Source organism: Rousettus aegyptiacus, unplaced genomic scaffold (genome assembly GCF_014176215.1).
Source record: "Rousettus aegyptiacus isolate mRouAeg1 unplaced genomic scaffold, mRouAeg1.p scaffold_m13_p_5, whole genome shotgun sequence".
Taxonomy (NCBI): Eukaryota; Metazoa; Chordata; class Mammalia; order Chiroptera; family Pteropodidae; genus Rousettus; species Rousettus aegyptiacus.
Genome location: NW_023416308.1, coordinates 116,627,021 through 116,648,476, shown reverse-complemented (window position 1 = coordinate 116,648,476; position 21,456 = coordinate 116,627,021). Strand labels below are relative to the sequence as shown.

At 60.7% G+C, this 21,456-nt stretch overlaps 1 protein-coding gene and 1 pseudogene across 6 annotated transcripts; one reads left to right on the top strand and one right to left on the bottom strand.

The window, feature by feature from the left end:
• Positions 1-425: 425 nt before the first annotated feature.
• On the bottom strand, positions 426-21,441 carry PCNX3 (pecanex 3). 6 transcript variants are annotated; one of them, XM_016119353.2, is made up of 35 exons: positions 20,770-21,441; positions 20,258-20,445; positions 19,926-20,025; positions 19,760-19,799; positions 19,565-19,660; positions 18,218-19,345; positions 17,617-17,740; positions 17,360-17,538; positions 16,821-16,911; positions 16,320-16,455; positions 14,924-15,084; positions 14,017-14,170; positions 13,729-13,761; positions 13,305-13,476; positions 13,089-13,199; positions 12,657-12,748; positions 12,391-12,500; positions 12,122-12,227; positions 11,922-12,014; positions 11,607-11,757; positions 10,738-10,882; positions 10,211-10,388; positions 9,106-9,214; positions 8,822-8,951; positions 8,375-8,433; positions 8,061-8,276; positions 7,150-7,403; positions 3,374-3,604; positions 3,134-3,237; positions 2,683-2,830; positions 2,353-2,583; positions 2,004-2,278; positions 1,538-1,671; positions 1,156-1,454; positions 426-1,079 (listed from the first exon to the last, which is right to left on the bottom strand). In XM_016119353.2, exons 1-35 carry the CDS (start codon positions 20,920-20,922, stop codon positions 885-887), a joined length of 6,126 nt encoding a protein of 2,041 aa, XP_015974839.2. In that variant the 5' UTR covers positions 20,923-21,441; the 3' UTR covers positions 426-884. The 6 variants fall into 6 exon arrangements, with proteins under 6 accessions (XP_015974839.2, XP_015974840.2, XP_015974835.2 ...); XM_016119354.2 differs by having other exon boundaries at positions 14,924-15,045; XM_016119349.2 differs by having other exon boundaries at positions 19,565-19,799.
• Positions 5,084-5,202, top strand: LOC118603625 (annotated as a pseudogene).
• Positions 21,442-21,456: the final 15 nt, after the last annotated feature.

Below are 21,456 nucleotides of genomic sequence, written 5' to 3'. Positions count from 1 at the left end.
CACACTGCGACTGTTTCTGAGCACTTGCTAAGCATTGGGACCGCTCTACACATGCTCTCATTTATTCTTAAAACACCTTAGACAGCTGTCATCTTTATAGCTAGAGAAATTAAGTGCAGAGAAAGGCTTTGGCTAAGGTCAAAGCTGATAATGATAGAAGCCAGCCCACTGGAGCTGGAAGTCTTCAGATATTATAGGGGTGAGAAATTAAACAAAATGGACTTGAGATGAAGGCTTGAAATGAGAACAGGCTTGTGAGGAAGAAGACCCAGGCCTAGCTGAACCCTACCTTAGTCTCTGACCTTGATCTCCATCATAATGCAGTCCCACATCCTTCATCCCCTCTCCATGTTTATCCACCCTGACCTGTCCAGGACCTTCTCTACCCTCCCTGCAAACACTCCCAGAAAGAAGAAACCACCAACCAAAATCAAAAATAGTGTTATTAATTCTGGTGTCGCCGAAGCACAAAAAAAAAAGAAAAACAAAGAAAGAAAGAAAAAAAACGAAACCACCCTTCCCACATTTCAGCCCCAGGTCCGGATGGAGGGGCTGCCCCTGCAGGCAGTGCAGGCCCAGAGGCCAAGTCAGTCCCGGCCACGGGCTTAAAGCGGGACCAGCCCGTGGGTTTGGCTCTTCGGGCCTGGCTGGGAGGCTTCCTGACTCATTTTGGAGAGTCCAGGCCCTGGACTAGAGATGAGAGACCAGGGGTCAAGGTCAGAAATCTGGGCCACTCGGTTCTGGTGCTCTGGCTAAGGCAGTCAGAGGTCAGGGTTCGGATGTGGAAGCCAAAGCCACTCAGTTCTGTGGTCCAGCAGAGAAGGCCAGAGGCCAGGGTCCAAATTACTGAATCCTGGGCTGGGATCCAGAGGGCACTGGGCCATTCAGTACTGATGTTCCAGCAGGGGCTGGGCGGCTGGGCTCTCGCGCTCCTCAGCAGGGGCAGGCCAGTCACCTGGGGCCCCCACAGGTGTTCCACTCTCGGGAGGACTGCTGTCCAAGCAAGGAATGTCCTGGGCTGTTCTGGGGGGTGAGGCGTCGGTGCTGATATCCGGGCTGAGACTGAGGTCTAGGGGAGCCTGGAGAAGGGGTGATAAGTTGGTGGGAGAGCAGACCTGAGCTGCCCAGGACCCTCTCTTCCCATAAAACCCTTACCTGAGATTTGGGGGTGCCACCTTTGGGGCTCCCTGAGGCTGGCTCCCCCTCAGATCCTCCTAGCCCCTTCCGACCCCCTAGGCTCCACTTCCCACTGGGACCCTCAGAACAGAGGAGATTAGAGCCAGGGGGCCTTGAGGGCCGGGGACCTTCAGTGGGGACGGGAGAAGCAGGGGGCAATCCAGGGAGCCGAGGTGGGGGCCACTGCAGCAGAGGAGGGGGGCGCCCATCACCAGCACCGCTCAGGGAGGGCCTTGGGCCCCAGCCAGGGCCTGGTGGGAGGGGTTGGTCACCACTGCCTGTAAGAAACAGATAAGAGGGCAAAGACCTCAGTTAAGCTGTCCCCCTCACCTACTGGTTCGGCCTGGCCTCAGCAGCTCACCTGCTGTGTTCTCGGGTGTGGGGTGTGCCAAGGGGGGGTTACTGCTGAGGGAGGTCAAACCGCCACCTCCACCGCAGTCCGAGTCATCCACGTTCCCGCCACTGTTGCAGCCAGCACCACAGCCCTTATGAAGCCTGGGGTGGGGAGTGAAGAAGTTGGCGTGGGGGTGAGCAGAGACTTCACAAGCAGTCTCCGGCCCCAGGACAAGTCACCTAACATCCGTGAGCCCCGGGGTCCTGTCCCTAAGAGATTTTGCCATCTACTTTGCAGGCTCTTTGCTGGCAGGCAATATCAATGGCTCTTAAGACTAAAGGCCACTTTCGGCTCTGGGAGGGGGTCAGCTCTCAGGGTCCGTCCTGGCTCCAGCGCTTCCTCACTGAGACCTCGGAAGGAGTAGCTTCATCTCGGTCTCAGCTTCCCACTCCAGGAACCTGGCCCCCCAGCTGGGCTGGCAGGAAGGGCTCACCTCTCCCAGCTGTGCAGAAGCCAGCGGGCAATGGCACCCAGGCTGACAGGGCCGCCCCACAGCGCCCGCAGCTGAGGGTGGCTGCCGGCCAGCGAGGTGGTGAGGGGCGACACGTAGATGGGGTAGCCGAGCGGCTGGTCGCAGGAGGAGTTGATCATGTTGCGCAGCGCCTGCTTGGCGTTCTGGATGCTGCCGCGCTCGGGGTTGCGGTTGCGCAGAAACACCAGCTCCTGCTGCTGCCCCGCCCACAGGCCACGCACACACTCACGGTTGACCTGCGGGCCACACGCAAGGGTCAGGGGGCTGGCACCCGGGAGGGGGCCGAGCTGGGCGCGTGGGCCATCCCCACCTTGATGACGCGAAAGCTCAGGTGGCGCCGGTTGAGCATGATGATCTTGTACTCGTCGGAGGCGTCATCCAGGACGTGGCGCAGGGCCAGCAGCGAGGGCGTGTTGCTGAGGATGGCGCTGCGCCAGGCCGGGTCACCCTCGTGCGAGATGACCAGCCGCTCCTCGTTGGCTGCAATGGCATCATACAGAGCGGCTGGCTCCTCATACTCATCTGGGGATGTGAAGTGGTCCTGGGGGGGAGGACAGGAGGGCCGGGGTCAGTGGCCCCTGCCCTAGGGAAGGACTTGACCCCCCGCCTCCCTACCCAGCCTGGGCACACCTCTCCCAACCTGGTGAAGCTTGAGGGCCATGCGAACTCCAGGCGCCACCACGCGGTGAAGCAGGTCCATGTCAGCAAAGACCCACTCGTCCCGTGGGGAGGTGATGCGGAAGTCGCCCTTGAACAGGGCGTGCAGGCCATAGAGGAAGGGCTCCAGGCTGGGAGAGGAGCAGGGGGGTGAGCGCCAAGGTCGGAGCTCCACCGCATGCAGTGGTCAGACCCGAGACCCGTCTTCATAACAGGCCTCAGTTTCCCCACCTTGACAAGGAGGTCAGTCTCTGCCCCAGATCCCTTCATGGGATGGTGAGGGGCAGACAAGGTGACTACTGGGAGGTGCCTTGCCCACAAGGGCCACACCGAAGGGAGGACTGAGGTGCTTGCTGGGGGCCTCTGGCTCAGACCTCTTCACCGATGGGGCGGAGGGAAGAGTGGAAGGCCCGGCTGGGCCTGCGGGCACTCACCTGGCAGACATGCTGTGCGAGGCAGTCCCCAGGGCCCGACGGCCCAGCACACACAGGCCGAAACACAGCGTGACCAGCGGCGAGTTCCAATCCTGGTCCACGGGCTGTGGCACAAGGACCCCCATCCCCAGAGCCCAGCTCAGACTTGGGACAGGGAATCTGGGGTTGGGGCCAAAAGGCTGAGGGAAAGGGACTCTCCCAGGGAGGGGAGAAGGCAGCCCAGGGTAGTGGTGGCCAGACCTGGCTGCGCCGGGAGGCACAGTACTGGATCCACTCCAGGTGTACCGCACAGAAGGAGGGCAGCGAGAGGCCGGAGAGGCGAAGGTCATAGTCCTCGTCCACGCTCAGCGAGAAGGTGGGGTCTGAGTCAGCGTAGCCGGGAGCCCGCACAGGCCGCAGGGCTGCCGCTATGCCTTCATGGCTCAGCCACGCTTCCAGCTTCGGCGAGCGGTTCACGTAGTAGATGATGCTCTGAGAGGAGAGGGCAGGCATCAGGGCTGGGCCAGTGACGAGTAGTGCCCCAGCCTGGCCACTGCAGGAGAAAGCATTGGGGTAAAGAAGCTTCTCCCTTATGTCTGCTTCCTAGAATACTCATCCCGTGTTCCGAATCAGCTCTGTGAAGCCACATAGGCAAGTCTGCCCCTCTCCCCTAAACCAGAGAGGAAGCTCGAGAAAGCAGATAGGAAGCATCCCCTGGAGAGTTCTGCACTGTGGCCAGTGCTCGCTCGCTTCCTCAGAGGATGCCCCATTTGTAAGGGAAACTGGGGCTCAGACAACAGACCTGCCTAAGGTTGAACCGCAGGGCAGACTGAGCTGGAATTGGAATCTTAGGACCTTCGATACCATGATGCCAGAGAACCCAGATCTCAGAGGCCTTGGAAGGGCAGGCTGAGATAGTGGGGCTGGCTGCAGGCCAGTAGGGCCTAAGTGCCCTGAGTCACGTGGGTCTCTTTAGGCAACTAAAGTGTGACAGCCACAGGGCCTCTCAGAGGAAAATCAAGCAGGGGTTTGGGCAAATGAAGAGCTTCTGGAAGGCAAGCAGCTGGCATAGCCAGCATGGACCAGGCAGTGTGAGGTTGGCAGCTGGCAGCCTGTGAGGTTACTGGGATTCCATGTGCCACCCTGGGATGGAGCCGCCAAGGTTGGCCCTCTGCCTGGGTAAAGGGTGGGAAGTTCATGGCTGGGGAGGGTAACGTAGCTGGCCATGAACGGAGAGCACCCAAGCAGCAGGGATGTCCAGCAGGGTGGCTCTGGTGGGGCATGGAGTCCCGGAGCCTGGGCGAAATGACTACGGTACACAGTACAAGCTGGGAAAAGCCAAGGGCCTCAAACGGCTCTCTGGCGTACGCCTGGAGGTCATGGCTGTGGGTGGCCTAGCAGCCGAAAGCCTGGCCCCAGCATCACCTGGGTGGTGGACAGGTGGGTAATTGTTTGGAGAGGGCTGGGCTGACCCATTAGCAAAAGGAAGGGGGACCAGGAGCCTAATGGGGTGAATGGGGTCAGGATGGCTGTGGGGTCGCCTTGGGCCACAGGCAGACCAGCTCCTGACTTTCTTGCCTAGAGGGCATCTCCACAGGCTGGGCCCCACCACAGCCCCCCAAGAACCAAACAGGAAAACCCTCAGGGGTATGGGGCAGGAGCTGGCCTGGCACAAAAGTGCCGCAAATTCTGCCACTGCCAGCGTGTTCTGTGAAACCCCAGCTACCTGGAGACCCAGGCCTTGGAGTGGTCTCAGCTGTCACAGCTCCCGCGAGCATGTGTAAGGAGTCGGGCTCTGCTCAGTCTTCCATGTGGGCCGGCTCACTGAACCCGCACGGGTCTCATGGCCATGGCACCCTTCCCTCTCCCCTTCACCTAACTGCAGGGGTGAACCTCAGTTTCCTCAGCTATAGAAGGGGCCAATGACACCAGCCCTGCTTCTTTGAAAGGGTTGCTAAAAAGACCAAACAGGTCTACGAACACGTCACCCTGAACAAGCCCGATCCTATCTGATCTTGGAAGCTACGCAGGGTCGGGCCTGGTTAGTACTTGGATGGGAGACCACCTAAGAAGACCAGGTGCTGTAGGCATAAAAAATAAAAGAAAAAGAGATTGTAAGCTGACAAGGTCCTTGCAATCTGTGAGGTCAACCAAGGGTTGCCTCACCTAAAATAAAATAAAATATAAAATAAAATAAATAAAATTAAATTAAAATAAAATAAAATAAAATAAAATAAAATAAAATAAAATAAACAAACAAAAAGACCAAATAGGATAGTGAAGATGCCTGGGCTTGGAAATGTTGAGACCCCAAGACTTGGCTGTAGGCAGATGTGGGGCCAGCGTCTCTGGCTGTGGGGTTTAGATTGAGTCTCTCACTCAACTGAACTTAGTGACTCTTGGGGAAGGGCAAGGTGCAGGAGGAGGCGCCAAGGGAGGGCCGAAGTGGCGCAGGAAGGGCTCTGCCTGGTCTGCCAACCCTAAGGGCTGGATAGGACACATCTATACGCTGCCCCAGCCTGAGGGGCTGCCTGCACACCTGCTGCCCTCAGGCCTTGCCCTTTGCAACCTCAACTGGTCTTTCCAAGCTTCACCTGACACTCCATCTCTGACGGAGCCCTTCCTCAAGTCCTCCGGGAAGCTCTACCGCTCAGAATCTGCCCAGCCCTTGAGAGAGCTGTGGCAAGTTGGCTTCCTTATGGGATGACACACTTGGCAGAGCGGAGCTCCTCTCGGCCTGCCAGCTCGGACCTGGCCGAGTGCCTGGTGCAAAGCCCTGAGAAGGCTACGCGGGCCTTGAGCTGGGCTCTTGGGAGGCAGCAGGGTGACCTGGGCATGAGAACCTCTCGAGATGGGAGGAGAAGATAGCCAGGACGGTGACCCCTGGGTGACTTGGGGCTGGGAATACCCACAGTCTCTTTCTTGGTGGAAGTGAGGGGGGAGGGGGGAAGAGCTCACAAACCCTTCCCCAGGAGTGGGTGGGTGGACAGAAAAATTACAGGAAAACCATAGCGTCTCTGGGGTATGATAGATGGGACGTCCACGGGAGGCGAAAGGACAGCTGGGGACTGCACAGCACTGCCCCAGAGAGCAGCTCAGTTGGGCAGGCTCTCTTGACCCCCGAAAGGTCACCCACCCAGGCCCCACACAAGGAGCCCCAGAGCAGATGCTAAAAGGGTACGAAGGGACCTGGGCTGTGACCAACCCACCCCACTCCCGTAAGTGCCCTTATTCCAGGGGCCGCAGAGCCTCAAAGTTCCTGCAATCTCACACAACTACAACAATCCTCACTTCTTAAGGGGCACAGCAAGGGAAGCGACATCCCAGGCTTCCCAGAACCGAGCTCCTTCTGGACTGCCACACCGCGCCTCACGACCCTCACCACCCCGAACAGGTCTTGAGACCCTCGGGCCGGGCTTGGAGCACCGGCCGGAGACGGGGAGGCCCAGGCCCACGGTCTGAGCCCTGCCCCTGCCACTTTCTCCCGATTCTGGGGCCTCGGGCAAATCACTTCCCCTCTTCAAGCCAACTTCCACAACTGGAAAAGCAGACCTGTCCCGGGGGGTGTGGTGGGCTTCACCCGGCTCTGCAGAGGTGCCTGGCACAGAGCCTGCCCCTCAGTAAGCACCACTGCTTGGCAGCTGCTCCTGAGACTCACGAATCCCACAACCAGGGATGGGGAGCTTGGAGGTCTGAAAGGCTGGCCTTAGCATCTGCCCCTCTTGGGGCCAACAGCCCAGTGCAGGGATCTGCACGTGCTGCCCACCTGCCCAAGACTCACTGCCCAAAGTGAGCCTTCTGGAGGAGAGTGACAGGAAGCCCATCTTGGGCACCCCACTGTCAGAGCCACACAAGCCGCTGGGTCCCCTAAGGCCGGCTGTCCAGAGTGGCACTTTGGAGGATACTTAAACTCGCTGAGGCCTCTGCATCCCTTGGCCGAATGAGGCCCCCAGTGATCCAGAAGATGACATTCAGGAAGCTCCCGTCGGTGAGTGCTCCCCGGTGGGACCCCTGCTGCCCAGCCATCGCTGCTGTACCTTGACGTAGTAGGTGATAAGGATCTTGCGGAGGTCAAAGACCTGCAGCATGGAGGCGGCGTTGTTGTCACTGATGCTGTAACCCTCCAACACGTACTTGCTGGCCGTCACCTCCCAGGCCAGCCAGCGCTGCCCAAAGGCAGCATTGAAGGACAGAACCCGGGGCAGGTGGCCCGGCTCACAGCAGCAGCAGCCTTCATCCTCCTCCACGCCCTCCGTGATGGCCTCCACCTCACGCTGCTGGCAGTACGTACCTACGGGGGAGGGGTGCCAGTCAGGGGGCCACTAGGACATCCCCGCCTGCCTCCGCCCCAGCGAGTGCCCGGGTGCGGCATCGGAGGCCTGCGCCATTCAGCCTCCCCATCGGGAAGCTGTGTGAGTAAGTGAATAAATGAAGTCCCTTCCCTTCAAACTCTCGGTGGCCACAGTGGGGTGGGAGTGAGCCGAACGGGCTCCGATCCCTCATTTATAAAGACCAAAGCTCCACCAGAGCGACTCGCTCAGGTTCGTGGTGCTCACGAGCTGTGCCCCCCGTGGCCTCTTCTGAATCAGATACCTAGTGTGTGCGTCTTCCTGAGGGCAAGGAGCCAGCTCACTCACCGGTGGTTGCGCGTGGCCCCCACCCTGGGCCAAGCCCAAGACCACAGAGCAGGCCAGCACGAGCTGGCAGGGGAACCCAGAGCTCCAGGCCCAAGCTTTCACCACAGCAGCCTATTCAGACCCAAAGTCAGGGTAGGCACAGGGCTGGGCTGAAGGAGACCCTGCCACCTCATTGCTCCGACTGGTGAACCCAGGCCCAGGAAGTGCCTTGCTCAACGTCACCTAGCAAACCAGGGCAGAACTAGACTAGAATCCAGCCCCCATACGCTATGAAACAGCGCCCTGTGTCAGGCCCGGCCCCCACAGCTCACCCCGGAACTCAAGGCCACGCAGCTGGAAGGTGACGAGGCCATTGCCAACCTCAATGAGGTGCACCAGGGCGTTGAGGTAGTCGGAGGCCAGGACGAAGCAGTCGCCGGGGCCGTAGTTGCCCCAGCGGCCCAGCACCAGGTCCCCACACAGCGTGTGCTGCAGCGAGCGCGTCAAGTGCTCATAGAAGATGGAGTTGAGGTTGTTGTCATCAGCGCCTGGGACCCAGGGCAAACGGACAAGTGGATGAAATGACGAGCGAGACTCCCTCCCCAGGAGGCCCCACTGGAAAGCCCCTGGATGGCTGGGTACACACCGGGATTCCGGTCCAGCTGTGTGACCAGGCGGGTGTTGGAATGATCCACACGCTTAGTGCTGTTCAGAGAGAGAGCGACAACGCAGCTGGCCCCCGCCGGCATGCCACTGCGTTCTCCCTGAGCCCGCAGCGCCGTGCTCTGGGGGATGCCATGGCAGCCCCATTACACAGGAGGAAGCTGAGGCCAGGACAGGAAGGGGATCGCTCAGGACCACGTGGCTAAGAAGCCTAGGATGTGAGCCCAAGGCCTTGGCCTGGCCTGGGTTTCGCCTTCATCACATCAGCCCGGTGAAGCCCACCATGTCACTCAGCTCTGCTGTGGGACCCTTTGCACCCCAGCTGGCTCCCCACTCCTTCCTTCCCCCCAGCAACTTTCCCGGTCCCATCCGGCAGCCCCCTCCTCCCAGGGTCCCTCTGAGCAACGTGTCTGTCTCCCAGGAGACTCACTTGTAGTCACGCTCCCAGAACTTGAGGGGCCGCGCGTAGGACATGATAAAGACGGCGCTGCCCAGCAGGGGGTTGAGGGGCGTGGAGAAGAGTGCCGAGAGCAGGGCCTGAACGAACAGCATGGCCGAGTCTGGGCGCGAGTCAAGGAGATGGCCAACACATCGGACCTTCCCCAGCCCCCCTCGCCACCCCTCGCCCCTGCCGACCCACCCCCACGACCCCAATCCCAGGCCCCGACCCTCTCTGCACACCCCCACCCAGGCAGCGGGCAGTAGGCCGGGTACGTGGCACGGCAAAGGGCTGGGCAAAAGCATGGAAAGCTGAGCCCCAGGTGATCTGCCAGGGCGCGATGTAGGTCAGAACAAAGCGCAGCTTGTACAGCAGGTCCCACAGCTGGCAGGGTCATGGGGGAGAAAGGAAGAGACACAAGGTCATTCACAAACGTGGCATCTACCGAGTACCTACTCAGAGCCTTGGGCCTACCCCACTGGCTGCTCGCATGGGAATCAAGCTCGAGATCACTCCCAGCCCTTTCTGGAGCTAGCTCAAGCACCTGTTACCATTCGCAACCCCCAAGAAAGCAACCACTCTGCGAGGGCGCTAGCCACTTAACTCACACGACCACCCATCCTTCCATTTCACAGAAAAAGAAGAGCAGGTAACTGACTTGCTCAGGCCATGCCTCTCGGTCAGTGATGATGCTGGGCCTAACTATGGTACCGAAAGTCAAGAGACGGTCACAGGCCCTGCCCTCAGGGGGGTGACAGTATGGATATTCACCAACCTGGGCCAGACCAGAAAACCGGACTAGAATGCCTATGTCAGTGAGAAAAAGGATCAGGCCTGTGCTGGGGTCCCATTGCGAGCCTCCAGTACAGTGCCAGGTGCACTTTGTTCAATGTGACCTGCCCCCTGATCCAATGGCGGAATCCTACGACCTGGCAGAGCAGTCTATATATACCTAGGCCCTAAGGGCTTCTGGAACTCAGCTCTTAACTGGACTCCAAGGCCATAGCTGACAAGGAAGCAGAACTCAGAGAGTAGTGTCCAGAGGACAAGGCCAAGACCTATCTTGACTGCTTACGAAGAAGGTGGTCAAGTATCATGGTTCAAAGAAAAGGCTGTGAAGTCAGAAAGACCTGAATTCAAATCTTGGTTGTCCACCAATTCTCTGAGGGACTTGAGGCAAGTCATTTAACCTTTCTAAACCACAGTTTCCTCCCTGCCCCCGGAGGAGCTGCTGCAAAGGTCCACACTGGGGCTGATGCGGAGCGGCAGCTAAGAGGGTTGCAGGCCCCTGGGGAGGTCATGCCCTGCACCCCACAGTGAGGGAGAAGGGTCGTGCTCCTGCTGCAGGGCCTGGAGCCTGCAGCTTGGCCGCCAGCTCACCTTGCTGCAGAGCAGGGACATGAGGAAGTAGTCAAGCAGAAAGCCCTGGGAGAGGCGTGGGTAGTCGAAGTGGAAGAGCAGGACTGTGAAGGCCAAGGTCAGGTACTGCTGGGGTGGGCAGCAGAAGGCCGAGCGCAGAAGCTTCAGCCCAGCCACGGTCATCAGAAGCGCCCGGCAGCTGTGGGTAAGGGGCAGATGTGAGATCCCCGGAGGGCGCTCAGGCGACAGTGGGTGTGGTGCCCACCCCTTGCTGGCCCTGGCCTGGGCTCTGCTGGGCTGGCACTGCTCTTTTGGGCCAATGACTCCAGTCTCTGCCCTCTAAAGGGGTCACCGCACTTAGGCACATTTGGGGGACACATCTGCTTTCAAAGAAGCAATAGGAAGAATGTCAATAGGAAGTATTTTAGGAGCTGGGGTCCTACTTTAGCTTGCTGGGCAACTGAGGCAAGTCTCGCTCTCTCTCTGGGCCTCAGTTTCCTCATGTGTCACACGGGAATATAGACAGTGGGATGGCAGGTGGTACTCACTAGAGGCAGAACTTGTCTGGGTGGCTGACAACAGCATGGGCGTCCACCGTGAGGGCATTGAGCACCACGGCAGGGTAGATGAGGTACTTCTCGACACACTGCAGGCTGGCATATAGCTTCTCAAACCACATCACTTGGGCAGCACCTGCAACAGACAGCGGGACTGTTGGCCAGCACCTGGCCCTCCACACTCCCCTCCCACTGCAAGGCCAGGACAGGTGTGCCCTGGGAGGAAATCTGAAAGGAGGGCAGACCGCAGGATGTGGTGCCTGAGTCCCTTCAGACTCTGGCAGGGGAAGTGATGTTTGGCAGCGAGAGGAGGCCTGGGCAGGCCACGTTATGGACTTAGGGAAGGTGCTCTAAGGGCTGACGAGGACATCTCAGATGCCCGCCACAGCCAGAGAGGGCTGGGTGAGGTCAAGTACGCAGTACCCTTCTGAAGGGGTCACTGCCACTTGGAAATGCAAAATCTTTACTTGTTTAAGAAATGCAGGTCTGTGGACCTCTGTATAGCAAATCCAAAAGTTTAAACACAGGCTCAAGGGTATGTCTGTTGCACTGGCCAAGGGGAAATGTGCACCAGCAGATCTGGTCTGCTGGTGACCACCCTGTAATTCTGGACAAGAGATCCTTTTATGGCCCTGGAATGCTTCCATCTCCTAGAACACAAAGCGAGCAGAAAAGGGCAGAGCAGGCAGGGTGAGAGCTGAGCGGGGGACAAGCTAGGACCTGGCAGGAAGGAGATGGCATGGAGGGTAGTGAAGCAGGCAGGGCCAAGTAGGCAGAGGCTGCCCCCTGCTGGTACTCTGAGCGGAGAAGACCCCGCCGCCGCCAGAGCTGGTGGGCCAGGAAATCGGGCGGGCACTCACCGCGAACTTCGTACTGGCTGTACTCCAGGGGCTTCAGCACGGGCTGCGACAGGCAGAACCAGGGCAGCTGTTTGCGGAGTTGTGGCAGCAGGTAATGTGTGAAGAAGCCCACAGCCCCAGCCAGCGCGTACAGCACGAACCCCAGCACTGACTGCAAGAGGAAGAGGCCAGAGGTTCAGCCAAGGAGCCGCAGGGGGCCTGGGCACAGGCCAGGCAGGGGCCGAGGGGACATGGGGCCACGGGTGCCCAGGGCCCTCTGGGCGAACAGGCTCCTGCAAGGACCAAGGAGGAGGGGGTGGCCTGTGCCACACGAACCTTCAGGGCAATGAAGACAGTGCTGGCGCTGATGGCAAAGGTGAGCACAGCGATCACCACACACATCACCAGGTCAGAGTGTAGGACTTCACGCTGCAGAGCCAGGGAAAACCAGCTTGGGTGCCCGCCACTCAGTGGCTGACCACATCCACTCTCGGCCCGTCACCCCAAGACTAGAGCCCCACACTCCGGCCCCTCACCACCGACTGGCGCATCTTGTCTGGCAGGGGGTCTGGGGGCTCGGCCCGGGCTGTCTCCAAGCTCCGCTCCTCCAGCTCAGGGAAGAGCTTGCTCCGGATCAGAGACCTGGGGTGGGTGAGAAGACCTGGGTCTGGGGAGACCTCCCCTCTCCCACAGGCCCCAGGGTCAGTCAGTGGCAGGCACATGCGCAGACCACCCCCAGCCCTTGCCATGCAAAGACACACACAAACACACACGTGTGCGTGCACAGACTCATGCAGGCACCCACCAGAGCACAGTGGGGTCACTGCTCTGCCGGCTCAGGTGGTAGGACAGTGCCACCAGGAGGCCACAGAAGACCGAGAAGAGGACCGGGACGTGCTGCTCTGGCCAAGGAGTCTGGGGAGAGAACCCATGCTGGTCAGGGGAGGTGAGGGTAAGCATGGGGAGTGGGGGTGCCCTCCATGGGAGAAGCCATTGCCGAGCCCAATTCGCAGCCCTATCCCAACAACCCCCCGAGCTTCAGCATGCCCCCCGCCCTCAGGTCGTCCCTACCTTGATGGCCCCGAGGCAGAAGCCGTAGAGCAGGGTAGCCGCCAGCAGGCTGCGGGAGAGGCTGAAAACCGCAGTGAGTGGACTGGTGGCGGCTGTGAGGTGAGAAACGGCAGCTAAACCTCCACTCCTCCCGCTGGCACCCCACCTCGCCCTGCCCGCTGTCCCTCAACTCCCAGGGGCTAATCTCCCCGGGACCCCAGCCCCAGCCCATTGTTCTCTGCTCCCTGCAGCCCTAAGAGGCCTCCAGAGCGTCTGGCATCTCGGGTTTAAACCACCTGCCTGGGGATGGGAGAGGAAGAGACGGGCTCTTAGACTCCACAGTAACAACGCAGGAGAAGGCTCAGCAGAAGACTGGCGCCTTGGACCTGACCTCTGGGCCCTTCTGGGCCCCACACTGCCTCCCAACCCCCGAGCGACCTGTGGGCACCATACCTGTGCCCCCAAAGCCGTGCATATCTATCTGTTCCAGCAGGTACATGAGGCAGGTGTTGACCTGGGGCAGGAGGCCCAGGAGGAAGACCAACGGGAAGCACAAGGTGAACACTGGCAGGAGGAAAGCAAGGGACCAGTCGGCCTCCAGGCCACCCCTGGACCCACCGCCTTTGGGGCCTCACTCCCCGGGGCCACTGCAGCCCTGCCCAGTCTCACCAGTGGCCACATCACGGGCACAGAAGAAGAAGGAGGCGGAGAAGAGAGTGAGGCCATAAAGGGAGACGGGCGGGAAGGGCTGAGCCGAGCCCAGGGCATCCAGTAGCCAGATGAGCAGGCAGCAGATGCAGAAGTAGACGGGCCGGCTGTACGCGATCACCCAGTTGTGGCCCTGGGGAGTGGATAGTGAGGAGGCAGGCCTCCTCCACTGCCCACCCTGCACGCACGTGCACACTCACATTCCCGAGACCCAGCCCCGGACCCAAGACAGAAAGCCTGGCAGGGTGGGGGCCGCAGGACCAAGGATCTGGGGCCATGCGGGTGGTGAGGGAATGCCGCCTTCTCCCAGCCAACCCCTTCCCTGGCCTCGGCCCCGCCTGGGGCTCAGCTGCCTGGACGCGGCCGCTGCTCTGCCAGTACTTACGTGCATGGGAGATGCCGCATCAGGCTGGACACTCTGCAAGAAATGGGAGCTTCGTTGGCAACAAGGGCCAGTGCCCACAGTGCGGAGTGGGGAGTCAAAGTTCTACCACCAAGCTGTTACCAGTAACCAGGGCAGGACCCTCAACTGTCCCGAGCGTCGCGTCTCCCATTTGTGAGATGAAGGGCTGGCTACAGGAGGTCTTAGCCCTCTTATCTGCTTTCTAGCTCACCCTCCCTCAAGACGTCAGGGACAAGGTTGGGGAAAGAGAGCCAGGGAGCCGGGCCTGACCTTCAGCAGGGAGTACTGGCAGGAGGCAATGACCAGGCAGAACTGGAAGACCCAGATGTCGGTGAAGAAGCCCTTGAGCAGCAGCAGGTAGCCCAGGAAGGCGACCAGGCTGCTCAGGCCGACGCCGAGGATGTTCTCCAACAGCCCCCGTGTCCTGGAGAGACGGCAGGGTCAGTGCGCGCCCACCTCCTCACCCACTAGTGGGGCAAGGAGTAGGTGTGGGGGGCAGGACCTGGCCACAAAAGCCCCCATCTGGGTGCCCAGGCCAGCCCTCACACTGTGAATACCTCAACCTGTGACCTCTCAGGGGCAGGACAAGGCTGCACGTGATCTAGGAAGCCACTCTGTGGCTACCCTGAATTCCAATCTTTGACCCCTCTAGACCGTAAGGGCTCCAGGTGCCACCACTCCTGGGACCTGCCCATCCTGAGCTCAGGCATGCCACACTATGCACACAGGCAATGCCCAACATACACCAATCACGGTGCCTGGAGACGCCCAGAACAGGGGAAGCCAGGACACGGGTTCCAAGCCAAGACTGTCCACACAGACAACGAAAGTCATCTAATTTCTCTATCTGACTTTCTGGCCCTCAGTTTTCCCTGAAAGATGGGAAGGCTACAGAACTCGATTTAACCAAATCTATCACAGAAAAAAATAACAGACTAAACAGAAAGGATCAGTTCTGAGCAGAGTGTTGGGAGAGATGGGGTGACTAGAGCACCATCCACCTGGCCCCCCTTTGTACCCCAGAGGAACCTAAAGAAACCCCACTGCAGGCTCCAGCCCTCGACGTGCCCTCAGTGACCTCTCGCGGTCGGGTTCTCCAATGCCACGTGTTCAGTGTCTGGAAGGCCAGGGGCCAGGGACGTGCCGGGGACTGGGGCTGGGGCAGGTGGGCACTCACCGGTCCAGCAGGGCCAGCAGGGCGAGCCGCTCGTAGCGCACAGAGGTCCAGCGGCCAGGAAAAAGCCAGCACTTGTAGCTGTGCTGGGCGCGGGGTGGCGCCTCCTCCATCAGCGTCTGCTCCTGGGATTCGTGCAGGGAGTCCTGGTCCAGCAGGTCAAACTGCAGTCCCCACAGCCGCGGCCATCAGCCCCTCGCCCCCCACAGGGGTCCTTGCCACCCCTGCCCGTCAGCACGCGCCGGCTGGGCGACCACCTCTTCCAGCATAAAAGTCCCCACCTTCTAGTGGCCCTGAGGCCTGCCCTGACCCCCCACCGCGAGGGTCTGCTCCCTGCTTCAGGTCCCAGAACATGGCTGAGTGGCTATCAGAGACATCTGGGACTGCCAGGGGCCACACTTACTAACTGCCATGTCTGTCTTCCACACTCAGGTAACCTCTCCTGCCTCTTCCCGGGCTCAGTGAAATCTACCTTGTCCTTTGGGACCAGCACAAATGCTACCTACCTCTCGGGCAGAGCTATCAGGGTCGCTCTGACCAGCCCACCCCGACACACTGGCCCTGAGGACAGGCCTGGTGCCAATGCCAGTGCTGTGAGGCCCTGGGTGAACTATTTAACTTCTTTGGGCCTCTCGTGTCCTTCATGCAACAAGAACTTACAAGGACGACAGTGGACCTGGCCCTGTGCTGGGCTCTGGGATACAAGAGAGAGTCAAAGATGCAGAGCCCCTATCTCAGGAGGTGGCCATCGGCTGTGTAAGGATGACACTGCTACCTCATACGAAGGCTAAGGAGAACGTAAGCATCAAGTAGGGGCACACAGGGCTCTGGGCAATGTCCCGTCTGTTGGCGGCCTGGGTGTTAGATGCATGGGGGCTACTTCTGTGACTATTTAAACTCTGAATCTTTATTTCATGTACTCTTAGTACTGCCATTACTAGATGAGCACTGCAAATTATTACCCGAATCAGGACACTTTTGGGAGAGAAAGAGGGTATTATTATTAACTACTAATATGATAAGCACAAACAACATCCCCAAGCCATCTCACACGTCAGGTGTCCAGCACAGGGAGCTGCAGTCACCATCTGCTGAGTCAAACAGTCCCCTTCTCAGGTACCACTGTTAACACTCATGGTCTCCACTAACTGTGGGTCCCTCCAGGACAAAGAAGAAACTCCAGATGTGTTTGCCAAATAATCAAATAAGGGGCTCCCTGAATCATTCAGACCCGGGGCCTGCTCATCCTGTGCCAGCCAGCAAAGGTCAGGACAGATACCTTAGGGCCCCTGGAGCCCTCGCTCAGTTGCTTGCCCCTCCTGGTACCTGGGCAAGGGCTTGGTGATTTGCCCCCCACCACCCCCTCCTGTAGGTCCTTCCCCGACGGCAGGCTCCTCACCTCCGGGATCTCCAGGGGCACTCGGCGCACCTGCATGCCCTGAAGAACCACAGGCCTCGGCTGCAGCAGGTTCAGACCACCTGCCACCTCAGAGACATCAGCAGAGTGGAAGCTGGAGGAATGTGAGTGGCGGTCCCTGTGGGAACCACAGCCGTGAGGGTCAGGGCCTCTGGTGAGCCCTGGGACAGGGTAGGGTTAAGGCCGGCACCAGGCCATGACTTGGGGACCCATGCGGGCTGCTCAGATACCCAGAAACAGCAAGGAAGAGAGTGGTCCAGAGGAGGCAAGTGGCAGAAGTGCCTCCCTCCAGAACCTGGGCTTCCTGGAAGGTTCCGAAAGCCCTGCTTGGAAGTGTCACGGAGTCAGAAACCCAAGGGAGCCCTGCTGGCCCGCCCTTCACCACTCCCTGCCCTGCTCTCCTCCTATAAGGTCAGAAGTGCCCCTTCCCCAGCCCAGCAGAGAAGACCCCCCGGAAACGGGAGCCCACACGTGGAGACTCACCAGGCCCCATTGGCTGCCTGCTCCCCCTGCTGCCCGACAGGGTTCTCGTAGCCACCTCCAGCCAGCCCGAAGGTGTAGGAACGCCGCACGCCTAGGGCAGGGGTGTGGGACATGAGGCAACGCGTCAGGGACGGGAACACCAAGGCCCGACTCACGTGGGCACCGGGGACGCTAAGAAAGGAAGAACCCCGTGCTGTGTCCCTCTGGATGGCTGTCCAGCTCCCGAGAACAAGAGCTAGACAGGAGAGGGCCTGGTGGTCAAGGGCCTGAGCCCTGCGGTCAGCCACCCTGGTGAGGACTCGGCCAGGGCGCTCACTCACTCAGCCTGTGACTCCAGACTACGCCTGTTTCCTCATCGGCAGAATGGGGACAAGGAGACCACCTACCCCTCAGGGAGGCTGCCAGTCTGACACCAGTCGGTGCAGATAAAGCCAGGATCAGCATGTGCCTGCCAGCGAGCACTGCTGCTGGGACGACAAAGACCTTCGGCAGGGGAGCAAGCGGGGGTGCCGGGCTGGCCGCGGGACTCGGGGACTCACCGCTCTCATCATAGAAGTAGTGCACGGCGCCCTCGGAGGTGTCGTCGAAGGTGCAGGCCTCGTGCACGTTGGCGCCAGCCCGGGTGAGCAGCAGGGAGGAGGCGAAGTGCAGGGCAGAGGGCAGCGTCAGCGCCCGGGAGTGGGAGGCAGCGCGGCCGCGCTGCGCCTCCTGCAGGCTGCTGGGGAGGGCCGGCCGGGGTCAGCACCACGTGGAGCCGGCTCGCCCCACAGCCCCCAGACCGGCGGCAGGTGCTCACCTGGGGGGCGAGCCCATGACAGACGCCGGAGGAGTGGGGTTGCTGCCCGCGTTGTGGCGCCTCCGGATGGCCTGGGTCCGCCTCACACTGCTGGAGCGGTCTCGCTTGCCCGTTTCCTCGGCCACTGCCCAGAGAAAGACCCCAGAACATAAGTGACAGAGCTGGAGGTATGGGCAGGGGTAGGACAGGTGCTCCCGCCTGGAAATGAGGTCGGGCCTAGTCCAACCATGCCCTGGCCTGGGCTCAGCCCAGCCACCTAACCACTCGTGCCTCAGTTTCCACCTTTGGAAACAAGGACAGTATGGTCTGCCCTGCCCCACTGGTGGCCCAGAATGACGAATGTGGATGCTGAGAGTTCTCAAGGGCAGAGGCTTCAGGTGCCAACTGCGGGATCCGGAGCCGGGCGCGCGGTCTCTCTGCCCCTTTCCCCACTGCTGCCGCCCTGCTTATCCGAGGGGTTTGGCACAAAACGTCACTTAATTGCCAAATCCTAAGACAGAGGCTCAGATGACTGACTAGGTCCACTCCAGCCAGACCCCTGCCCAAACCCAAGCCCCCTACCTAGCTCACGTCCCTCCCCGGCCCTGGAACTGGCGCTTACCTCCCCCTACAGCACCTTCCTCCTGCAGCTCCCCGCGCCAGCCAGGCTGGTTGGCGGCAGGTCCCCTGCGGGCCTCGGCAGGAAGCACAGCGGGCTCACCAGCACCAAGCTCCACCCCCGCCTGGGCCTCCAGCTCAGCCTTGGAGCCAGCCAGGGGAGCCTTTAGGACATCGCCCCCCGCCCCATCCATGCTAAGCACACGGGCGTGTGTTTTGGCGCTGGCAGTACTAGGCGTCCGCTGGGTCCCATAGGGCCGCTTGGGGGGCACGGCAGTCCCCTCCTCAGCCCCATGGGGGGCCCGTCGCTTCCGAGGCCCCCCTGCGGCACCCCGAGAGCTCTCGGGGGAATAGCAAGAAGTAGAAGAGGAGCTGTCAGTACTGTAGCGGCGCTGAGACCGGAGACTGGAGGCCGGGCTCAGTTCGCTGCCCTCGCTGGTGTCCTCATCCTCAAAGAAGCCCCCGCCTTCCAGCAGGGGCCGCCGAGGGGCACGGCCAGGCGGGCTGTGTCTTCGCATGGGTGGCCGCCGTTTGCTAGGCCGAAGCAGGGCCAAGTCCTTGGGCCGCACAACCAGGAGCGGCTCTGCTGGGCCTGGCGGCGTCCCTGCTCCTACGACTGTGTCAAAGGAACGCAGTGTGTCGTCTGAGGGTACTCCGGCATCTGGTGAGGCGGGCAGCTCAGCCTCAGAGGGTGGGTCTGTGTCGCTGCCCTCAGGGGCTTGCCCACCAGGGGGACTGTCCAGGTGGGTGGAGTTGGTCTTCTCGCTCTTAAAGCTGCTCAATGTCTCCCTGTCAGTGCCACTAAAGCAGGAATCTGAGGAGCCAGCTTTCTGGGGCATGGGCTCCCCCGAGCCCCGCCGGTCCAGGGGCTGGTAGCCGCCCACTCCCCGGCGTTGTTCCCGTCGACTGCTGGTCCTCACCAGGGCCCGGTCAGGACGGGTCAAGGTCAAGAAGCTCTTGCTCAGCTCCTGGCTAAGACTCCCCTTCAGCAGGGGGCTCATGGGAGTGTCGGCCACACTGCTCCCACTCCAGGGGCCTCCATCTCCAGCCAGAGGAGAACGTTCCGAAGAGTCTGTGCTGGGGAGAGAAGGGTCTGGGGCAGCCCCCGGAGGCGTCTGGGGGAGATCTCCAACTGTCAGAAGAAAGGTAGGCAGAGGGTGAGTGAAGGGCACGCTGTGAAAGGAACCGGTGGCTAAGGGGTCCTACGGCCCCTGCTTTCTCTGAAAGCCCAGCTGGGGTGAGACCTATCCAGGAGAACAAAGAGAAGCCCCAGGGAAGCGGAGTTGGAGTGACTCAAAAACAAGACAGCTCATCGTCCCCCCCAAGCCCCTGCCGCATCACGCCCACTCACTCAGTTTCTCCTGTGAGCTTAGCTTTAGCATCTCTCGATCAGCTGAGGTCATGATCACGTTGTTGCTGCCTTGCTCCCGCACCAGCTCCTTGATGTCTGTAACCACGTACCCAGAGGCATCAGCAGGACCCCAGGGCAGCTGCGTGCCATCCCGCTCCACACCACCACCTTCGGCTCTGAGCAGCAGCCACCTACCTCTGAGGGGCCCCGAGTCCTCCATCCGGGGCAGCAACTCCTGAGCAAACAGAGAGGTGTGAAGGAGCAAACAAGGCAGTAGGCTCAGGTAGGCTCAGGACATACCCATGGTGGAGACAGGCTCCCAGGAGAGGAGTGAGAGAGGCTGAGGGCCAGGACCACTCACCGAGACCTGGTTGAAGCCAAACACGGAATGCTGGGAGCTACAACGTACTGGGGGTGTGGAACTAACTTTCCGAAACACTGTCATCTCCACTCCGGGGTCCCTGGCAGTGGAGAAAAACAGCTTTGAGCTAACCTACTCTCTACCTAGCACTGCTTCTGCAAACCCCATTGCTTCTCTCTCCTCAAAGGTCCTCTTACAATTCCAGGGTGGACCACAGAGCGAGTGCTCAACCACTCACAAGTCGATGTTCCCTAAGCCCCTCCTCCACCCCCCAAGGCTCAGGCCCAGGCACCAGAACCCTCGATCCCAAACAGAACCCCAGCCTCACCTACCTGAGTGGATTGCTGTCCCCCTGGACAGGCTCTTCCTCTGGCTCCCCCATGGTAGAGTTGCGCTTCTCCACAATCTCACCCTGGTCGAACATGGCATGCAGCCGATAGTTCACAGTCTTGATGGCAGTGAAGATGACAGCCACCACAAGGCAGTACATGCCAGCCACCATCAAGCTGGGGGGCAGAACCTGGAAGTGGCAGCAAGTCAGGTCCCTTCTCAACCAACAGTGCCCCCATGGGGTGGATCTACCACCACTGTCATGATTAGGATTCACTACGTCACCCCTTGTGAAACCACAACGACCCTGCAACGGATTCTAACTAGAGAAATTCCGTGAGGTGCTCAAGGTCACCCAGCCAAGGAAAGGGAGAATTTTGCTTGTCCTCCACACACCCCAAACTCTGCAGTGACTCCTCTCTCCACACCCCAGCGCCCGAGGCGCAGTCCCGAATCCCCACCGGGCCGCCCTCCCTTTGGCTGACGGGAGTTACAGGTGGTGGCAGCGCCTCACCATGTAAAGCAAGAAAGGAAAGGTAAGCAGGAAGATCCAGACGTAGAGGTGGAAGCAGTTGGAGAAGGTGCTCTGGTGTGGGTCGAAGAACCAACCCCCGGTGAGCGAGGCCCACACCCCCTGGCGCAGGATCTGCAACACCTGCGACCCCATGGCCCCGCCGCTGCAGCGCGCGCCCCCCTCCCGGGACCCTCATGGGGGCGGCCCCTGGCCCATGCCCCGTCTGGCGCCGGAGGGCCCCGGGGCCCGGCCTGGCGCTCACGCCATGGCCTCCCCCAGCGGGGGAGATGGGTCCGTGGGGCGAAGGTGCTGGCAGGGGGCGGGGCCGGTCGGGGCAGTCAGCGGTGCGAGGCCCGAGCGCCGCGGTGGAGCCGCATCAGGGGCGGGGTCCAGGTCCCCACCCCCGGCCCAGAACTGCTTCAAAGGACCGAGCCTGCAGGCAGGCGCTGGGCACGGGCCAGGCACCCGTTGGCGGCATCCAGAGGTGGGCGTGGGGTAGGTGCTCCGAAGGTGCAGGCGACGGCTTCCCGGTTCCGATCTGAGGAGAGCCCCGGGACCCTGAGGGACACTTCCGGGGTCACAGGTCACTCGCTTCGGGATCCGCGATCACCCCGCTTCTGCAGGAGCTGGCCCTAGGAGGAGGCCGGAAGAAGGAGCCGCGAGCTGCCAGCCTGCAATGGCGCATGC